The sequence below is a fragment of the Andrographis paniculata genome, unplaced genomic scaffold (genome assembly GCF_009805555.1).
Source record: "Andrographis paniculata isolate CXL003 unplaced genomic scaffold, ASM980555v1 Contig12END, whole genome shotgun sequence".
Lineage (NCBI taxonomy): Eukaryota > Viridiplantae > Streptophyta > Magnoliopsida > Lamiales > Acanthaceae > Andrographis > Andrographis paniculata.
Window position 1 is genome coordinate 4,747,469 of NW_026137402.1, and position 20,563 is coordinate 4,768,031.

The following is a 20,563-nucleotide window of genomic DNA, read 5'->3' on the forward strand; positions in this document are numbered from 1 at the left end:
CATACATAGTTGATCATGAAGATTTGATGCAGATTCAACATATACATGTATATAATAGTAGTAGTATGTTTTATTTGTTCTAATTTGCAATCTTGCACTGTTGGTTGAATTCAACAAGAGAGAGAGATATGATGTGGAGCCCATCCATCTCCATTGTTGTTGGCCTTTCCTTGTTGCCAACGGCATTTTATTGGTTAGATGAGATCTCAAAAGTATCTCATTAAACAGTTAGAATGGATGCTGAGTATGGGTTGTAGATGTGCTTGTGCAAAATTCAATAATGGGCTTCTTTCCAATAATGAATTAAGGTTGGGAGAATGAATACATGATTGTATTGCATGATTGAAGAAGAATTAAAGAAAGTGTAATGTAATATTATTGCATTGCATTGTAATTATAACAATCAATCATCTACAATTTCCGAGGTATTGGTATTGGTATTGGTATTGGTAAGTCTAAAGTGATGCCGTTGCCCGTGGATGTGTCACTCATTTCATGCACATAAGGAGGCTTCACAGATCATATTATGGCTCTATTAACACATTTAGGGTGTGTACGTTTGTAGGATTTTGATAAAATTCTATTATTCATTCAAAAATTTTCCCCTCAAAATATCAAAGCAAATATCTATTTTTCATTTTTTATATTATACTAAAAATTAATTTTATGTTCAAAACATTACATCAATACCTATTTATATCACATCGTACAACTATTCAAATTCAAAATTTTTACTATTCAAATTCCAATTCAAAATCCAAACCCCCAAACAATTTTTTTTAATTCATTTAATACTATTTATTTTCGGAAAAACATCGTATTAAATATACTCATTTGATTATGGCTTCACAGATCATATTATGGCTATGTTTATACAATTAATTTTTTATTCATTTTAAGAATAACATCCCCTAAATATATATTTTTTTTTTCAGAAAAGACGGCGGCGCTGAATCTTAAAATTCAGTAACGACCGCAGCACATATTGACAACATATTATTACAGACAACACATCTTAAAATTGAGTTGTATACCGACAACACACCGCACAACAAGTGCTGTCAAACAACATATTATTACATACAACACATCGTACCATATACTCTTATAGAATTTACTACATATGTTGTATATAATAAAATTGTCTGTTTCCTTACAAAATATCAAATCAAATATTATCGTTTTTTAAAATTTCAAATTCCAAAATTCTATTTATAAAGCTAATTATTCCATTTATATTTAAATGAATAAGATAAAAAATATATTTATATATAAAAAGAAATTAAAAAAGCAAATTTAATATTAACAAACTCTACTTTTGGCGCCAAAAAGGCCGGGCATTACATTCCCGTCCTTCAAATATCCAAACTGAAATCAAACGCATTGTTCACACGAAAAGAAACATCCAAACCAGAAGAAGACAAAAATAGAATAAAAGCTTAAAAATATGGCGGGGCGGGGCAAGGACAAAAGCTATTGGCTGCTGAAAACGGAGCCGGGGGAGTGGTCGTGGGAGGATCAGCGGGGGTCCGACGAGGGGGTCTCCAAATGGGACGGCGTGCGGAACAAGCAGGCGCAGAAGTACATGAAGCAGATGCGCGCCGGCGACCTCTGCTTCTTCTACCATTCGGGATCGGGACCCAAATCTCGATCCGTGGTGGGCGTCGTCGAGGTGCTGCGCGAGTGGTACGCCGACGGCGACGGCGGTGCGGTGGAGGTGAAGGCTGTGGGAGAGATGGAGAGGAGGGTGGAGTTAGGGGCGATGAAGAAGGAGATAAAGGCGCCGGAGTTTGCGCTTTTCCGGCAGCCGCGGCTGTCGGTGGTGCCGGTCGAGAAAGGCGTGTGGGACATGGTCTGCGAAATGGGCGGCGGCTATGTGGCTGTGGACGAAGGCGAGGGAGGGACTGAATGAATGTAATGGGAGTGCAGGGAAGGTGTTCGATGAATTGCCTCAATGGAAATATTTTGAGATATTTTGAGTGCATTTTGAGCAAAAAGATATTTTTGGTCTCATTCCATATTATCATTATCAATATTAGTTTCAAAATATATTTTTTTGTTAATTTTGATCTCATTCAAACATAAATTTATTAAAATATGGCCGTGAATATAGTATAGGATATGAATCTGAATACAAGTGGAAATATTGTTATGTTGAGAACAAAATCGTATGAATTCAATACGATCATATTTAATATAGGATAATGAATAATGTTGTATTGACTGTATAGGTTGTCTAGTGTTTATGATACCAAAATTGATTAATTTTAATTTGAATGAGACAAAATTGATAATTATAATATAGAATAAAATAAAAAAATAATTTTTATTCCTTTTATTAGCTCTATTATTATTTTATTGAACGAATATGTTATAGAAGTTCAATCATAGTTTTTGCTTTTGTGCAAAATGCAAAATGAAAAATATATCTAAGTATCAATCCTCTTGCAACTTGCAAGTAAGGCTGCGTCTGGGAAATAGAGAGAGAGAGGAGGAGGGTTTAAATGTAATTTTGGCTGTAGCTTTCATACAAACAAAACAAAACAAAACCCTTCCAAGAACAAGAACACACAATCGAATCCAAGGCCGGCGCACGACTGAGCTTCGCTAATCGCCAATGCAATCACCTGTTTCTGTTCATCGCCTACTCAGACTGCCCAACCTTTCTACTTCTTTGCGTTTCAATTTTCGGGCTTTCTCCTCTTCTTCATCTTCATCTCCACCTTCTTCTTCTGACTCTAACCAGTCTCGCGGAGGCCTTCCTCGCTTCTTCTCCGAGACCTTACCCCCTTCCAAGGCACGCTTCTTCACTCTTTCCTACAGGCTACACTACAGAAGAAATGCAACATCCCTCGGTAAGGAACCTGTATTTAATTACCTAGCACTCACTCGAATTGTTGGTTGGTTTGCAGGGTGGTGTTGTGCGGGTGGAAGGGGATGAATTCTGGCACATGACCAAGGTTCTAAGGCTTGGGCTTAATGATAGGTATAATTGATTTTCACTGCATTTGTCGATTTTCTCATTCAGTCAATCTACATTTTTTTTTTTTATCATTTTACGATTTATTCCTCATTGGTGATTGATTATGTTTGCGTTCTTTGATTTACTTGCATAGTATGTAATTAAGCAATCACGAGTGAAAAGCACAATAGGCTATGCGCTTTATAGGTTACTTGCAACTGTAACTTACCGAAGCCTTTTTGGAGTTCCGATCGGAGCTCATGATTTCTCAGAAAACCAAATCCTAGTTGTTGCTATGGGATAGCCTGGCGGCTGGACTGTTAAAACGCTATAGCTTATAGTGGTACATCAGGATGATCGCAATTTAAGGAATTTTTAATAATCAAATAGTATATACAACAATCATATTAAAAATAACATGCTATCAAAGATATTTAGTAGTCTAATTAGTTTTGTAGGTAGATTATCAAATTTGATAACTTTAGGATAGTGGCTGATAGCATGCTATGGAGAGATTCAAGTTGGAAGATAAAAGAGCGAAGAAAAACAACAATCTGAAGAGATTTATATAAGGTTGTATGGAAGCGAAAAAATGAGAAGAAAACAAAGAACAATTGATGTAGAGTTGTTTAACTGCTGAAAGATAAACTGATAGAAAGGAAAAAATAAAGAAAGAAATCAGAGAATGACAATAGCAGGGACAATAGCAATTTAGATGTTTAATTCTATTTAATTCTATGACCTAAAATACCATTTTAGCTTTCGGTAAAGTAAGAGGTGAAAGGGGAATGGGGAGATGTGGTTCAGCTCCTAACTGCTCAGCCAGCCACATGTCGAACAGGCCTAGCTCTTCCACAAACTGTCCTGCTTCCCCTGTCAATTATCTCTACTGTTGCCATGTTCTGGTCCTCTAGAAGAAAAACAGATCCTCTGTGATCAACTAATATGAACTAAATAGAATTCTGTATCTAGCCAACAGGAATGTAGGTGGCTGTGGTCATTAATGGCACTCCATCTTAGGACAGAGTGATCTTTTAGGGCCACTTTGTTCCATTGTTTATCATATGGCTTATTTTTTCCAAGGGTGGAGCTATTTAATGGCAAGGGAGGCTTGGTCAGAGGATGCATAGAGAAGATTGATCGTTCAGGGGCAGATTTTGAAGCCCTGGAGAACCCAAGATTAATATCTACACAAACCACGCAGTGGCATGTATTTGCTGCTTTTGGTGAGTTTCCGGATAATCAACCACTTCCCTCTTGGTCGTCACTTTTCACACCTCCATTGGTTTTTTAAGATTGTATTTCCATGTATTCTTTAAGGCACACTAAAAGGAGGCCGGGCTGATTGGCTAGTGGAGAAGTGCACTGTATGTTTCTTCCATTGATAGTGAGTTAGTGATGTTGATTTCTTTATGCATCTTAGGAGCTTTTTATTTATTTATTTTTTTATGTATCTTAGGAGCTTGGAGCATCCAGTGTGACTCCTTTACTGACAGAGCATTCTCAGTTTATATCAGAGAATCGGATTGAGAGGCTGCAACGGGTCATCCTAGCTGCCGCAAAACAATGTAAAGTGTGGATTATTTTCATTGCTAGATGACCTCATACTTAATAACAAATGCTACTTTCTTTTATAGGTCAGCGATTGCATCAAATGGTTTTAAAGCCTCCCCTTAAGCTGGTTGATCTCCTACCTGTTGTAAGTATCTCATCTGTTGAAATGTTATATAAATTTCTAAACACTGTAACTTACTGCTTGGCTTATTTTCATGATATGCAAAACTTTATGATTTCAACTCTGCTCTTTCGTTCTTGTAGATTTAAAAATTTTCGGGTCTTTAACTTAGGTTGGTGAGTCAAGTTTATCCTTTGTGGCTACTGCAGAGGCCCCTCCTGTTTTTAATGCGTTGAGCTCCTTAAAAAGGCAATCTTCTGGGATCATTATAATTGGGCCTGAAGGAGGTTAGAAATCGTCACACTCTCCTTTCCCTTATGAAAGAATTCTAGTTTTCCTTATTGCCTCTTTTCGACGCATACAATTTCATAGTAGAGCTTGAAAAGTTCCAATTTTTGCCCCTTCCTGTGGATTCTAAGATTCTTCTGTTCATATAAGGTTTGATAGAGAGAGCCCTTTAATCCAAAAAAAAACATACATTTGCCAATTTAAAGTGGAAACTATACATTTCCGTGGCTTGCTTTTTCGGATGTTTTGATCCTTTTATCATATGGTTTTTAGAATTGAATGAATGAATGCATTGTAGACTTGAGCAAAGATGAGGTGAATTGGGTGATGGAGGCAGGTGCAATTGGTGTCGGTCTTGGCCCTCTTCGGCTTCGTGTCGAAACTGCTACTGTCGCTCTCCTTTCCACTCTTATGTTGTGGTCGGACTCGGACTCGGACTCCTACAACTACACTAACACTGCTGATCTTGGAAATGAAGAAGAAGAAGAAGAAGAAACTATCATCTGATGGATGACATTTTAACATGCATGTTGTCAACTCTCTCTGTCTTTCTCTCACTCTACATTCATTGTTCATATATAAACATACTCTCTCAACTTTGTGGAATTTTGTAAGTAAAAGATATCTCTTTCTATCTTTTGTAAGTTTGTCCATCTTAAATATATTCAATAATCGAGTTAAATCTGTAACATTTTACACTTACGATTCACTCAAAACCTCTTCATTTCTATATTTCTCTTCGGTTAACAAATATTTTTATCTACCTTTAAAATTTTTTATTTTTTATAAACTTAATTTATGATAATGATAAATAAATAAATATATATATATATATTTTTATTTATTTGTATTATATAAAATTTTATTATCTACAAAATATGATATTCATGTTACAGATATTTTATTGAGATATAATTCTAAAGAGATATAATTCTAAAAATAATTAAAATATTTTATTGAGATATACCTCTAGGTGGATGGAAGGATTTGTACTTGATTTGAAATAGTTAATATATTATTCTATTCAATTAAAAATTTTAAAATACAACTTTAAAAATATTAATCAAATATTAATTCAAAATTTGATTTTTTTTTTTTCTTTTTCGATTTGATTTGAAGATATTCAATTCCGTGTTAATAAAAAATACAGTTGTTATTTACTAATTTTTTAAATTGATATAGAAGGTTTCCTTTCTCTAATAAATAAAAATATAATTTTAGTTTTAATTATGGTATATACTTTTTATTCATTAATATTATTATATTTAGAAAATAATGTAATAGATATATTTAGTTTGATTTATTTACTTAAAATATATATATATATGTTATAATACATATATTAAGAAATAAAATCTAATAACACAATTACAACAAACCAGATAATGAATGAACAACCCATAAATTACAATCACTTGATATGAATCTTACTAAATCCAAATCAAATAATATTATTATATCATATCAAATCGTATAACTGAATATCTTAACAACCATTCTTGTGCATATACATACATATACATTTATATATATATATATATATGAAACCTGAGTACTCTGCTAATTAATCATCGTCTGCAACTATGAATTACCTGAGAATGGCGGCGAGCTTGTCTGGTTTCTCTTCTGAAGCATATCTGAGTTTTGAGGATTGGTTTTTCAGACATATTTTCAACAATGAGTTTCTCAACCGCATTTTCGACGATTGGGTTTTCAGCCATATCTTCGAGGATGGATTTTTCAGCAGAATTTTTTACGATTGGTTCTCAATCTCCATTGATCCTCCGGTGGTGATAGGAGAGAGAAAGAGTTACTGCTGTGAAGAGTGCGAAAATGAAGAGAAGAATGGCAAGAATCCGACATCATCGTTCGAGTTCCATCCTTGCGTTAACGATGCTGTGGTAGTCGGTTTCAGGACACAGGCCGGTCCAATCGGTCGACCGGCCGGTAAACGCAATTGATTCGAGTTTTTCTAGGCCGAAGGGCAGGGACCGGTCCAATACGGTAGGGGAGAAGAAAGAGTAGTCTAGTTACCAGTATATATTTAGAAGTCAAATCCTTGTAGAGATATTAATCTCTTGGTTTACAGTACCTCAAGTTGAATATAGAATATAATGGAGTGAATTTAAAATTTTAAAAAAATTTGGAGTAATAAAAAAAGAAAAATCAGTTAAAGATGACATTATATGACCTAATTAAAAGTTTTTTTTTTTATTATTATTTTTGTCTATTTTATTCAAAATTATACTCTTTTCGTCCCACAAACAAGTGTCTATGAAAATTTAGATAAAATATAATTATTAAGTATTTAAAAAAGTGTAATTATTATATAATAAAAATAATTATAAATTAAGATTAAGATAATTAAATAGAATTATTAAACTGCATAATTATATTTTAAAAAAAAAGACAAATTAAGACGAAAATAAAAAACAGAGACACTTTATGCTAAGAGGAATGGAGTATTCTTTTTTTTACATATATATAATTACTTTGTCTTAAAAAACAGAGACACTTTATTTATAAAAATAGAGACACTTTATGTAATTTATGTGAAAAACAGAGATACTTTATGTACAAATATATCATTACATATATATAATTAATTTATACATAATAAAATTATCAAAATTATATTATACTCTATAGTTTTATTAATTAATAAAATATTATACTATTATTTTTTAATATACTAACTGACTAATAACGGAATGACGAAACAGTTTTGTTGAGGTTAGAATTTTAAATAATTTTATCATTTTGAGTGAAATCTTAACAAACAAATAAATTATTAATAAAAAATATCTAAGAAAATTATTAATAGCAAATTTTATTTAAATAATTATTACCTCAAATATTTTTCGTAATATATTATATCAATTACTCATGTTTTTTTTTCTTTTTTTTTTTTTAAAAAATAATTGGAGGCAATATGAAAAATTATTTGGCCATAAAAATCTTATTTTATATGGATGTATTTTAAACTTGGCAAAATTGCTCATAACTCTCGTGGTTTCGAAATTCAGAGTAAATTTTCCCTTTATTTTAAAAATTGTACGACGTCCCTTTATACTTAAAAAAAAATATTTTATGAAATCACTTTGTGGTTTCGAAACTCAGCGTAAATTCTCATTTTACTTTAAAAAATTGCATACGCTCACTTCTGCTTTCAAAAATATTGCATAAAACCCCCTGCTATACGAAACATATAGATAGGAAATCATCTTCTTATCACATGAACGAGGAAAATTTCATGGTGGTGGAATTTCATGAACGTTTTTTAAAATATCAGAGTGGATCATGCAATTTTTAAAGTATAAAGAGATTTTACACAATTTCGAAATTACAGGAGAGTTATAAGTAATTTTACCTTTAAACTTTTGATATTTTTGATATTATTTTATTATTTGTGGACTATATATATATTTCAGAAAATATCATTAAACAATGCCAATTGTTTTTATTTCAACAATAAGCTAAAATATATGGTTTAGTTAATACTAAATGAACCACAAGTAAAGTACAAGTTTATTATCGAATAGTAAGATATGTGACAAGTTTTTTTTTTCAAATATATTAGCTTTTTTCTGGCTTTCTGGCAAAGCTTATAATCCAAAGCAGATCATCTTATTATTATTATTATTATTATTATTATTATTATTATTATTATTATTATTTTAATGACGTGAGAACCTGCACTGCTCCACGAAAATATCATCTTATTTTTATAAATATGTACAGTAACCAAAGCGAATCCAAACACATCAGTAAGCATGATTTTGTTTATAAAATTAATAAATAGAAAGTAATTAAAAATAAATAAATACCTTACCTCCCATTGGATTAAAATAAAATATGATCCAATGCCAATGTCCTTCTGTATCCATCCATTAGCCTTTCTGTTGGACTTATTACACACAGATATCAACATAAACGAAAAACATATCATAAACATATTTGTCAATAATTTTCTCAAAGGGATTCTGATCAGATTCTAAGTATCATTAATTAACAAAAAAAATGACCAACAGTATTAAAGTAGAAAAACCAATAAATGTTTAGAACCAAAATATCGATAATGTTGATAAGCAATTTGAAGTCTTCTCTTAAGCAACAGTCCTAACCTGAATGGATTGAAACACTGTCTGTGTGGTAGAAGTTGGAATGATGTCCGAGACTACCAACACTGTGTCTCCCTTCTTTATCGGTCCCTTCGCCTTTATCAGATCGATCGATCGGCTGATGTTTGCTTCCATGTCGTCCGAAAGATCAAGCTCAAGTGGCGTCACTCCCCACTGCAAGTTTAGCGCCATCCTTGTGCTTCCGTCGTTTGTGAATGCAAATATCGGAGGATTTGGACGGTTGCGCGACAGCAGCGACGCCATCTGCCCGTGTCTTGTGTACACAAATATCGCGTCCAGCCCTAAGTTGTCGGCTGCAGCCATAAAAACATGTAAAGGATTAAGAATTTTTCATCTAGTGGGCAGGGCAATGTGATTCGACCAAGAAAATTGTTGTGATGGATTAGGATTAATGGTCGAATAACAAACATAAAACGTAAAGAAACATAGATTTACGTGATTCACCAACAACATGTTGGCTACGTCAATGGACAAAAACGAAGAACTTCACGACAAGATTACAAATTCATATCTCTAAGTCTATTCAAATAAACTAAGGGTGTGTTCTTTTGGGGGATTTACCCAGATTTATACTATTCATTCAATTTTTTCCCTCCAAAAATATCAAATCAAATACTTATTTTTCATTTTTTATATTATACTAAAAATCAATTTTACATTCAAAACATCACATCAACATATATTTATATCATATCATACAACTATTCTAATTAAAAAATTTTACTATTCAAATCTCAATTCAAAATCCAAACCCCCAAACAAACACACCCTAAGAGAATACACTAGATGGGCTCAGCCCAATACGAATTCAAAAGCCCAATATTGCATACCGTCGGTGAAAACTCGGCGAAATGGCAAACTAAACTAAGGCATATAAACAAAAATATTTGATCCTATATACAATCCATTCCTCAGTTGAATCCTTCTATAATTATTATGATCAAATTTCAAGAACGCTTGTTATAGATCTCTTGCGAACTCCATTGTTTAAATTCGTCGACTATATTTACATGGAGGTAAATGAAAACAGAAAAGTGTACCCATTTCAGAAGCACAATTGCAGATTTGCTCGGCAATCTGGTCGGGCAAAGATGCTTTTAGCTCATTCCTGTATGTGGTGCTTCGCCTCTTTTCTTCCCTGTTCAAAAGCTCCATTCTGCTGCTGGTCGTACACAGCACAGAAACAGCTTTCTGTCCGTAAGGTCCGATAGCTGACTCTCCTGAGAGCATCAGCGCATCGGCATTTTGTCTGACAGCTTCGGAAACATCAGCAACCTGATATATTAATCCAACTGAAAGTTAAATTCCGATTTTTCATGCTTTCATCTTAGGCCCTTTGATTAATCAGGTCGGAAAATTGCTATAGAAAGTTATTGGCAGGTAGAAAAAGCCAGTACCTCAGCTCTTGTTGGTGTAGGATATTCAATCATGGACTCGAGAAGCTGAGAAGCTACAACTACAGGTTTATTTAGCTGCCGGCATAAATAGGTGATTTTCTCTTGCACCGTTGGAATCTGTTCCAATGGTATTTCAACTCCGAGGTCTCCTCGGGCAATCATGATCCCATCTGAAGCCTCCACAATTTCTTCCAAATTACGGAGGGACTCGAGTGTCTCAATCTTAGCCAACACTTTTATTGATCTGGGAACAATAAAACATTGTTAATGCTCAGTATTGTCTGCAAGAGTAAATTCAAAATCATAACAGCATCCATGCCGGGATTGTGTTTTCGTAGTGACAACAGATATGAATAATGAAGAGGGAAATTAATTACTTCGATGATTTGATGGAGAGGTAGTTCTTCAGATGGGAAACAGAATCGGCGTCATTGACAAAGGACATGGCGATAAAATCTACACCTTCAGATATTCCAAATTCAATGTCGGACCAATCCTGTAGATGACAACAGGAGATACCTATGTTATTGATCAATCAAGAAACATTTTGGACTAGCATTGATCGCCTACTTTATTAAATGCATTCATAGCTAGAAAACGATGTATCAACCTTAGCCGACAAAGTGGGAAGCTCGTAATTCTTCCCAACTAGCTTTCCCTCCCTCCAAACACTCAGCTTCGCTCTCGGCAGGAGCAGGCCTGGATCTGTGCACTTGCACTGCAAATCATTCCCAACCTTCTCTACCACTTCGAAAGTTGCCATCCCTCCATCGAAAACAATTTCATCTCCCACATTAATGCCTGGAGAAACCAACATTAACCAGTGAACAAAATAAAAGGAAGATGGAAACCACTCAATTCTGTAGCTTAAGAATCTTCACATTCATCTCATGCTGTTATGGCCAATAGTTCTCATGTTCGAAAACAAATACAACTTAAAGTTTAATTTCAACTTCTTTTACTATATAACCTCTACGATTACTTATAAAACAACACTACTTACTCCACAAAATGTCGACAGAACTGAATTTACCTTCGGAAAAGCCTTCATAGTTTGCTTGAATGGTAAATGGACGTGAGCCCTGGAATTTCTCGTTGGTGAAGAACCAGGTCGAGCCCTCCTGAGACAACAAGAAACAACAAATTCGTGAATAAAAGGACAGCAAATTTCTGAAACGAAAAACATAAGAGCTGCATAAACTCATGGCTATGGAAGCTAGATTGGATACCTCTGCTTTGACAGAGGAAGGAGCACCATGATCAACCACGTGAATCTGGCTTCCTTCAGTGTCGATCATCAGAGAGACACAGTATCCTTTCTCCTCATTCAACCTCTTCACATTCCGAATCACATCCCGCTGCCAATCCCTAGTGTTGTGACACATGTTGAGCCTGGCCACATTCATCCCTCCGGCGGCCAATTTCTCCAAATCCGGCAACGAACAGCACGCCGGCCCTATTGTGCACACCACTTTCGTCTTCCTTAACCCCCTAAATCCCTTCGCCTTCAATTCCCCTTCCGAAACCACATCCAATCCCACCGTCTCTTCCTTCAAATCGCCAGAAATCCCTAATTTCGGCACTCCGACCTGCATCACAGATTGAACCCTAATTTTAGCGCTCCTCGTTCTAAACTTGCCGCCGTTGCCGAGACTAACAGAAATCGGAGCACCGAACACCCCTTTCTTCAAATCGACACCATGTTTTTGGTTGACAGTCCCGCAGACGTTGAGTACCAAATCAGCCGCGGCAGCCATGGTATATGCTAATTCTGCAGTCAATGAACGACAATGCAAGAGATCTGCGGCAGTGATCTAAGGGATGAACACAATCAAACGTACGGCCCAAGCGGAAATACTTGGGCAACACGAATTCTAAGAAATCCGTCAAGATCTTCGCTCGATGAGTTATAACTATTCAACAGAAACAAATTTGCGGAATTCACAAGGGACGAATATGGAGTTTTGCACTTTGCAGGCAGGCAGGGGAGGCGTGAGTGAGTACGTTCTTTTCTTTTGCATTGGCCTGTGACAACTATAGTGTGGGGAACCCTAGGTGGGTGGGGGGTAGGGTTGGGTGGGGTGGGGGTCATTAAAAAATTACTCCTACTATATTGCTATAGGGACGGCACAGCACAGCTGAAAAAAACGTGCAGCATTGGTCAGTCAGTCGGTCAGGTCAGGTCAGGTCAGGTCAGGTCAGGTCAGAAGTACCTAAAAGTGTAGGCTATTGTGTATAGCAGCCGTAGGTTTCGGCCAAATTTAACGGTCAACTACTCTTGCGGCAGGTAGGCTAACGAGAAATCACAATTATGCAATTGGGGTGGATTTGGTTTATATTTTAAATGTAAATAAATATTATTTAATTGCTATAAAAATCAAACAAATTCTTAGAAATTGTTGAGATGGCTTTTTAATTTTTGAAATATTTTTTTGGTTTAATTTTAATTTGAAATTCGATAATCGTGATGTTGGTTGAGTTTGTTACGATATATTTATATAATTATTGAGTAAATTTTGTAAATATTATATTGGATAAAATTTATACTATTTTTATGTTGTTAATAACGGTAATATGATATTTCTTGTCTCTTATCTATCATGCATTGAGTTTCAGGAATATTAAGATTATATTTGTGTGATATAAAAGTAACGATATTTATGTAATATAATATAAATTGTTAAAATATTTTTAGTATCAGTAGAAATACATAATGTAGATAAATATGATATATTTATATAATTAATATAATTTAATTTAAAAAGATAATATTATATGTAGCATCTGATATATAATAATGTGTCTTAATACGCACATTTCAGTCACAATCAAAAGTTGAGCTTTAGCAACACAACTGTCACAGTGAGATTTATCACATACTTATAGTGTGTCACTTAGTCTAAGTGATATCACTTACATTTTATGATCTAAATGTTTTGAAAAAAGAGAAGTGATTGTACCCTTGAATCCATCCCGATTTATATACTCACTGTTGTCGGTCATTACTAGTGTGCTCGGAATTGTAAAATCGAATTATCATTCGTTTTGACTATAGCTTGGTCCAACACTCATATCGTTGATGCTCGTAAAGGTCAACATCTCGCCATCAAATAATCATATTTGATGATTTGCAACGAACCCTCTTTTGCATAGGTTTATAGTAATTTCGCTAGTACTTCTATATTTTTTATTTTTGCACTTTAAACGAGGGTACAAAATTTTTCCTCCAACGACCCAATCTCATACTACAAACCCGATTATAGGCTCTCCTCATATTGATACTTATTGATAGTGGAAATAATAATATATTGTTCAATAAATTTAACAATAAAAATTAAATGAGTAGCAATTTAAATTTCATAAAGAGAATATATAATGACTCAACATGCTAAGACTATAACATCTGGTGAAAAGAAAAAAAAGAAAAGAAAAGAAAAACCAACTTCAATTAAAAATTTACATCTAAACTATCAACACGATGTATTCATCTTTCAATAAAATCTGCCTAGATTTTGAAAAAAAGAAAAAATCTGCCAAGTTTTAGTAGAAATTATTTAAGTCGAAAAATTATTACCTCCAAAGGCTGAAATTTATTTTAAAATAAATATTATAATACAATAAAATATAAACCTACACTAACAATAAAAAATATAACTATTTTCTATTTAATCTAGAAATAATACATTAAAAGAATATAAAATATTGTATAACAAAGAGTAAAATAATACACTAAAACACAAATCAAATAATACAATATAATAAATAATAAAAAGAATAATTCCATTTGTACAAGAGAGAGTATTAATATTATGTACATGATATAATAGTATTATAATTCAATTCATCACACCTACATAAACACAATAAAATACACTTCCAGCACAATCGTTTGATCTGTACAAACTTACTATAAAAACGTGATTATTAATACAATTTCCTAACAAAAAAAATAAAAATAATGAATATAGGATCAAAAAATTCTAAAAATTTCCTAGTAAGAAGCAAAAGAAATTCAATGTATGGATAGATGAATACCCCTACAATGCACCAATCAAAATCAATCTCGTGTCGATCTCTATTTATATCAAATCAAATATTTATTTTTTATACAGAAATTTTGTAACAGTCGGCAAGTATGGCGAGAAAGAGCCGAGGCCGTCAAAAGATTCAAATGAAGAGAATGTCGAAAGAAAGCAATCTCCTCGTAACCTTCTCGAAGCGCCGGTCGGGACTTTTCAAAAAAGCCAGCGAGCTTTGCACTTTATGCGCGGCCGAAATCGCGATTATCGTATTCTCTCCGGGGAAGAAAGTTTTTTCGTTCGGCCACCCTAGCGTCGACTCCGTCGTCGATCGCTACCTGGACCTCCAGGGCCAGGCGGCTCAGCCGCCCAAGCCGGCGGCTCTACAGCTCGTGGAGGCTCACCGCAGCGCCGGAATACGGGAGCTGAATTTGCAGCTGAACGAATTGCTCGGCGCGGTGGAGGCTGAGAGAGGCAGGGCGGAGGAGCTGAGCCGCCTGAGGGAGAAGAGTGGCGGCGGCGGCGAGGGGCGGTGGTGGGAGGCGCCGGTGAAGGAGATGGGTATGGGAGAGTTGGAGCAGTTGAGGGAAGCCATGGAAGATTTGAGGATGAATGTTTTCCGGCAGGTGGAGAAAATGATGATCTTGATGCCGCCGCCGTTTGTGGCGGTGGAGGCTGGTGGCGGCGCAGGGCAGCTTCCGATGGGGCTGCAGGGATTTACTATTGGATTTGGGCCTTCGCTTTTTTGAGTCTTTACATTGCTATTAATAAAACTTGTTTTTGAAATAAATTAATCGTTTTTAATATTGAGTTTATTTTAGACATGCACTATCATGTGTTTTGGTGATTATATATCTAAAATACAAGGCAACAAAATTTATGTAAATCGAACACTATCATATGTGTTTTGGGGAAAAAAATCTAGTAAAATTAATGTTTTGATATTGAATATTGTATACATATGCCAATTTTTATATTATTAATGCCAACTATTGATATCATGATATCAAATTATGCTAAAAGTGAAATGATATATGATTATTATGTGTGTAGATATAATTATAGCAAAATTAGCAACAAAATATATTATTCTTGTAAAAAATAAAATAATATGATGTACAAAAGGCAAATATAATATAATTCCATTAAAGCAATAGTTACATGACATTCATCAACAAGAACACAAGATGTTGTGACGTGTGTACATATACAAGTTAAAATTGGAGATTGTGTCAACAAAATTATAAGACATGAACATAAGTTAAATTAGAACTATTAATTAAACTAGGCGATCTTAGGCTATAATGATATCGAAAGCCCTGTTTTTTATTTTAATAAGGTTTTGAGTCATATTTCCGACTCTATCGAGAATAGCAAGGACATTGTTTGCAATTGATGATAACGTGGAAATTCAAAGCCGCTACTCTTCGGATGCGCTATGGAAAAACCCCCGACCGAACATAATAGTCTTGAAACTAGGCTTGAACACATTAGGAAAACTATGTGTGGTATGCAAGTCATGAAGGTGTCGAGATTTTAACCCATGACATCACGATCACGAATCCATCTCCAGGGAATCCCATTTTTGCTGCCTACATGTGCAAACAAAATCCGTGCAGGAGTTTTTTGGGACACATGGCGCCCACTCAGTCTCGATTGACGGCCTGAGCGGCATTCGTACGTCGAGTTACGAGTTCGCTGTTGTCTGCCGGGGCAGACATCGACAATGATTCATTCGCAGGTTAACCTATAGAATTCATTTTACGAATTCTCCTTTCTCTAAACGATAAGGGTTATTCGACTTCTCGCGATGACGCGGGTTTGTCGGCGCTCGTGCGTGAACCCTCGTACGAAAAATTCGTCTGGGCGACGGCTCCGTGAGCGGCTGACGGGGTCGTCGTTCGCGATTGCTGGCGGCGACGTGGATCGCAGGGAATCCCATTTTTGCTGCCTACATGTGCAAAGAAATCCGTGCAGGAGTTTTTGGGGACGCATGGCGCCCACTCAGTCTCGATCGACGGCCTGAGCGGCATTCGTACGTCGGGTCACGAGTTCTCTGTTGTTTGCCGGGGCAGATATCGACAATGATCCTTTCGCAGGTTCACTTATAGAATTCATTTTACGAATTCTCCTTTCTCTAAACGATAAGGCTTATTCGACTTCTCGCGATGACGCGGGTTCGTTGGCGCTCGTGCTTGAACCCCCGTTTGCAAAATTCGTCTGGGCGACGGCTCCGTGAGCGGCTGACGGCGTCGTCGTTCGCGATTGCTGGCCGCGACGTGGATCGTAGGGAATCCCATTTTTGCTGCCTACAAGTGCACGAAAATCCGTGCAAGAGTTTTTTGGGACTCGTGGCGCCCACTCTATCACGATGGACGGCCTGAGCGGCATTCGTACGTCGGGTCACGAGTTCGCTGTTGTCTGCCGGGGCAGATATCGACAATGATCCTTTTGCAGGTTCACCTATAGAATTCATTTCACGAATTCTCCTTTCTTTAAACGATAAGGCTTATTCGACTTCTCGCGATGACGCGGGTTCGTCGGCGCCCGTGCGCGAACCGCCGTTCGCAAAATTCGGCTGGACGACGGCTCCGTGAGAGGCTGACGGGGTCGTCGTTCGCGATTGCTGGCCGCGACGTGGATCGCGGGGAATCCCATTTTTACTGCCTACAAGTGCACGAAAATGGATTTCCTACGATGCACGTCGCTGCCAAAAATCGCGAACGACGACCTTGTCCGCCGTTCACGGTCCCGTCGTCCAGCCGTATATTGCGAACGAGAATTCGCGCACGGGCGCCGACGAACCCGCGTCATCGCGAGAATTCCAGTTAGCCTGATCGTTTAGAGAAAAACGAACTCGTAAAAGGATTCTATAGTTGAACCTGCGAAAGGATCATTGTCGATGTCTGCCACGGCAGACAACAGCGAATTCGTGACCCGACGTACAAATGCCGGTCAGGCCGTCAATCGAGACAGAGTGGGTGCCCCAAAAAACTCCCGCGCGTATTTTCGTGAATATGTAGGCAGCAAAAATGGATTTCCTGCGATGCACGTCACGGCCAAAAATCGCGAACAACAACCTAGTCCGACGTTCACGGACCCGTCGTCTAGCCGTAGATTGCGAACGAGGATTCGCGCACGGGCGCCGACGAACCCGCGTCATTGCTAGAAGTCCAGTCAGCCTTATCGTTTAGAGAAAAAAAAACTCGTAACAAGGATTCTATAGTTGAACCTGCGAAAGGATCATTGTCGACGTCTGCCCCGGCAGACAACAGCGAATTCGTGACCCGACGTACGAATGCCGGTCAGGCCGTCGATCGAGACAGAGTGGGTGCCCCAAAAAACTCCCGCGCGGATTTTCGCGAATATGTAGGCAGCAAAAATGGATTTTCTGCGATGCACATCGCGGCCAAAAATCGCGAACGACGACCTAGTCCGACGTTCACGGACCCGTCGTCCAGCCGTATATTGCGAACAAGGATTCGCGCACGGGCGCCGACGAACCCGCGTCATCGCGAGAAGTCCGGTAAGCCTTATCGTTTAGAGAAAAAAGAACTCGTAACAAGGATTCTATAGTTGAACCTGCGAAAGGATCATTGTCGATGTCTGCCCCGGCAGACAACAGCGAATTCGTGACCCGACATACGAATGCCGGTCAGGCCGTCGATCGAGACAGAGTGGGTGCCCCAAAAAACTCCCGCGCAGATTTTTGCGAATATGTAGGCAGGAAAAATGGATTTTCTGCGATGCACGTCGCGGCCAAAAATCGCGAACGACGACCTAGTCCGACGTTCACGGACCCGTCGTCCAGCCGTAGATTGCGAACGAGGATTCGCGCACGGGCGCCGACGAACCCGCGCCATTGCTAGAAGTCCAGTCAGCCTTATCGTTTAGAGAAAAAAGAACTCGTAACAAGGATTCTATAGTTGAACCTGCGAAAGGATCATTGTCGACGTCTGCCCCGGCAGACAACAGCGAATTCGTGACCCGACTTACGAATGCCGGTCAGGCCGTCGATCGAGACAGAGTGGGTGCCCCAAAAAACTCCCGCGCGGATTTTCGCGAATATGTAGGCAGCAAAAATGGATTTTCTGCGATGCACATCGTGGCCAAAAATCGCGAACGACGACCTAGTCCGACGTTCACGGACCCGTCGTCCAGCCGTATATTGCGAACAAGGATTCGCGCACGGGCGCCGACGAACCCCCGTCATCGCGAGAAGTCCGGTCAGCCTTATCGTTTAGAGAAAAAAGAACTCGTAACAAGGATTCTATAGTTGAACCTGCGAAAGGATCATTGTCGACGTCTGCCCCGGCAGACAACAGCGAATTCGTGACCCCACATACGAATGCCGGTCAGGCCGTCGATCGAGACAGAGTGGGTGCCCCAAAAAACTCCCGCGCAGATTTTTGCGAATATGTAGGCAGGAAAAATGGATTTTCTGCGATGCATGTCGCGGCCAAAAATCGCGAACGACGACCTAGTCCGACGTTCACGGACCCGTCGTCCAGCCGTAGATTGCGAACGAGGATTCGCGCACGGGCGCCGACGAACCCGCGTCATCGCGAGAAGTCCGGTAAGCCTTATCGTTTAGAGAAAAAAGAACTCGTAACAAGGATTCTATAGTTGAACCTGCGAAAGGATCATTGTCGACGTCTGCCCCGGCAGACAACAGCGAATTCGTGACCCGACATACGAATGCCGGTCAGGCCGTCGATCGAGACAGAGTGGGTGCCCCAAAAAACTCCCGCGCAGATTTTTGCGAATATGTAGGCAGGAAAAATGGATTTTCTGCGATGCACGTCGCGGCCAAAAATCGCGAACGACGACCTAGTCCGACGTTCACGGACCCGTCGTCCAGCCGTAGATTGCGAACGAGGATTCGCGCACGGGCGCCGACGAACCCGCGCCATTGCTAGAAGTCCAGTCAGCCTTATCGTTTAGAGAAAAAAGAACTCGTAACAAGGATTCTATAGTTGAACCTGCGAAAGGATCATTGTCGACGTCTGCCTCGGTAGACAACAGCGAATTCGTGACCCGACGTACGAATGCCGGTCAGGCCGTCCATCGAGACAGATAGGGTGACCCAAAAACTCCTGTGCAGGTTTACGTGAATATGTAGGAAGCAAAAATGGATTTCCTGCGACGCATGTCGCGGCCAAAAATCGCGAACGACGACCTAGTCCGACATTCACGGGCCCATCGTCCAGCCGCAGATTGCGAACGAGGATTCGCGCACGGGTGCCGACGAACCCGCGTCATTGCTAGAAGTCCAGTCAGCCTTATCGTTTAGAGAAAAAGAACTCGTAACAAGGATTTTATAGGTACGTCTGCCACGGCAGACAACAGCGAATTCGTGACCCGACGTACGAATGCCGGTTAGGCCGTCCATCGAGACAGATTGGGCGACCCAAAAACTCCTGTGCGGGTTTTCGGGAATATGTAGGAAGCAAAAATGGATTTCCTGCGACGCACGTCGCGGCCAAAAATCGCGAACGACGACCTTGTCCGCCGTTCACGGACCCGTCGTCCAGCCGTATATTGCGAACGAGGATTCGCGCACGGGCGCCGACGAACCCGTGTCATTGCGAGAAGTCCAGTCAGCCTTATCGTTTAGAGAAAAAAGAACTCGTAACAAGGATTCTATAGTTGAACCAGCGAAAGGATCATTGTCGACGTCTGCCCCGGCAGACAACAGCGAATTCGTGACCCGACGTACGAATGCCGGTCAGGCTGTCGATCGAGACAGAGTGGGTGCCCCAAAAAACTCCCGCGCGGATTTTCGCGAATATGTAGGCAGCAAAAATGGATTTTCTGCGATGCACATCGCGGCCAAAAATCGCGAACGACGACCTAGTCCGACGTTCACGGACCCGTCGTCCAGCCGTATATTGCGAACAAGGATTCGCGCACGGGCGCCGACGAAACCGCGTCATCGCGAGAAGTCCGGTCAGCCTTATCGTTTAGAGAAAAAAGAACTCGTAACAAGGATTCTATAGTTGAACCTGCGAAAGGATCATTGTCGACGTCTGCCCCGGCAGACAACAGCGAATTCGTGACCCGACATACGAATGCCGGTC

At 38.7% G+C, this 20,563-nt stretch overlaps 4 protein-coding genes across 4 annotated transcripts; 3 read left to right on the forward strand and 1 right to left on the reverse strand.

Moving 5' to 3' along the window:
* Positions 1-1,366: 1,366 nt before the first annotated feature.
* Positions 1,367-2,122, forward strand: LOC127255302 (uncharacterized). Its single transcript, XM_051280789.1, has one exon. It carries the CDS (start codon positions 1,448-1,450, stop codon positions 1,910-1,912), a length of 465 nt encoding a protein of 154 aa, XP_051136746.1. The 5' UTR covers positions 1,367-1,447; the 3' UTR covers positions 1,913-2,122.
* A 421-nt stretch (positions 2,123-2,543) lies between these two features.
* On the forward strand, positions 2,544-5,626 carry LOC127252061 (uncharacterized). The gene is made up of 8 exons (XM_051276072.1): positions 2,544-2,797; positions 2,913-2,986; positions 4,046-4,188; positions 4,283-4,329; positions 4,422-4,530; positions 4,600-4,661; positions 4,810-4,924; positions 5,224-5,626. Exons 1-8 carry the CDS (start codon positions 2,618-2,620, stop codon positions 5,430-5,432), a joined length of 939 nt encoding a protein of 312 aa, XP_051132029.1. The 5' UTR covers positions 2,544-2,617; the 3' UTR covers positions 5,433-5,626.
* Positions 5,627-8,763: 3,137 nt separating this feature from the next.
* Positions 8,764-12,511, reverse strand: LOC127257063 (plastidial pyruvate kinase 1, chloroplastic-like). The gene is made up of 7 exons (XM_051283348.1): positions 11,694-12,511; positions 11,498-11,585; positions 11,075-11,265; positions 10,842-10,960; positions 10,465-10,708; positions 10,108-10,342; positions 8,764-9,360 (listed from the first exon to the last, which is right to left on the reverse strand). The coding sequence occupies exons 1-7, from the start codon at positions 12,219-12,221 to the stop codon at positions 9,032-9,034; spliced, it is 1,734 nt and encodes a 577-aa protein (XP_051139305.1). The 5' UTR covers positions 12,222-12,511; the 3' UTR covers positions 8,764-9,031.
* A 2,088-nt stretch (positions 12,512-14,599) lies between these two features.
* On the forward strand, positions 14,600-15,232 carry LOC127253039 (agamous-like MADS-box protein AGL62). The gene has a single exon (XM_051277454.1). It carries the CDS (start codon positions 14,600-14,602, stop codon positions 15,230-15,232), a length of 633 nt encoding a protein of 210 aa, XP_051133411.1.
* Positions 15,233-20,563: the final 5,331 nt, after the last annotated feature.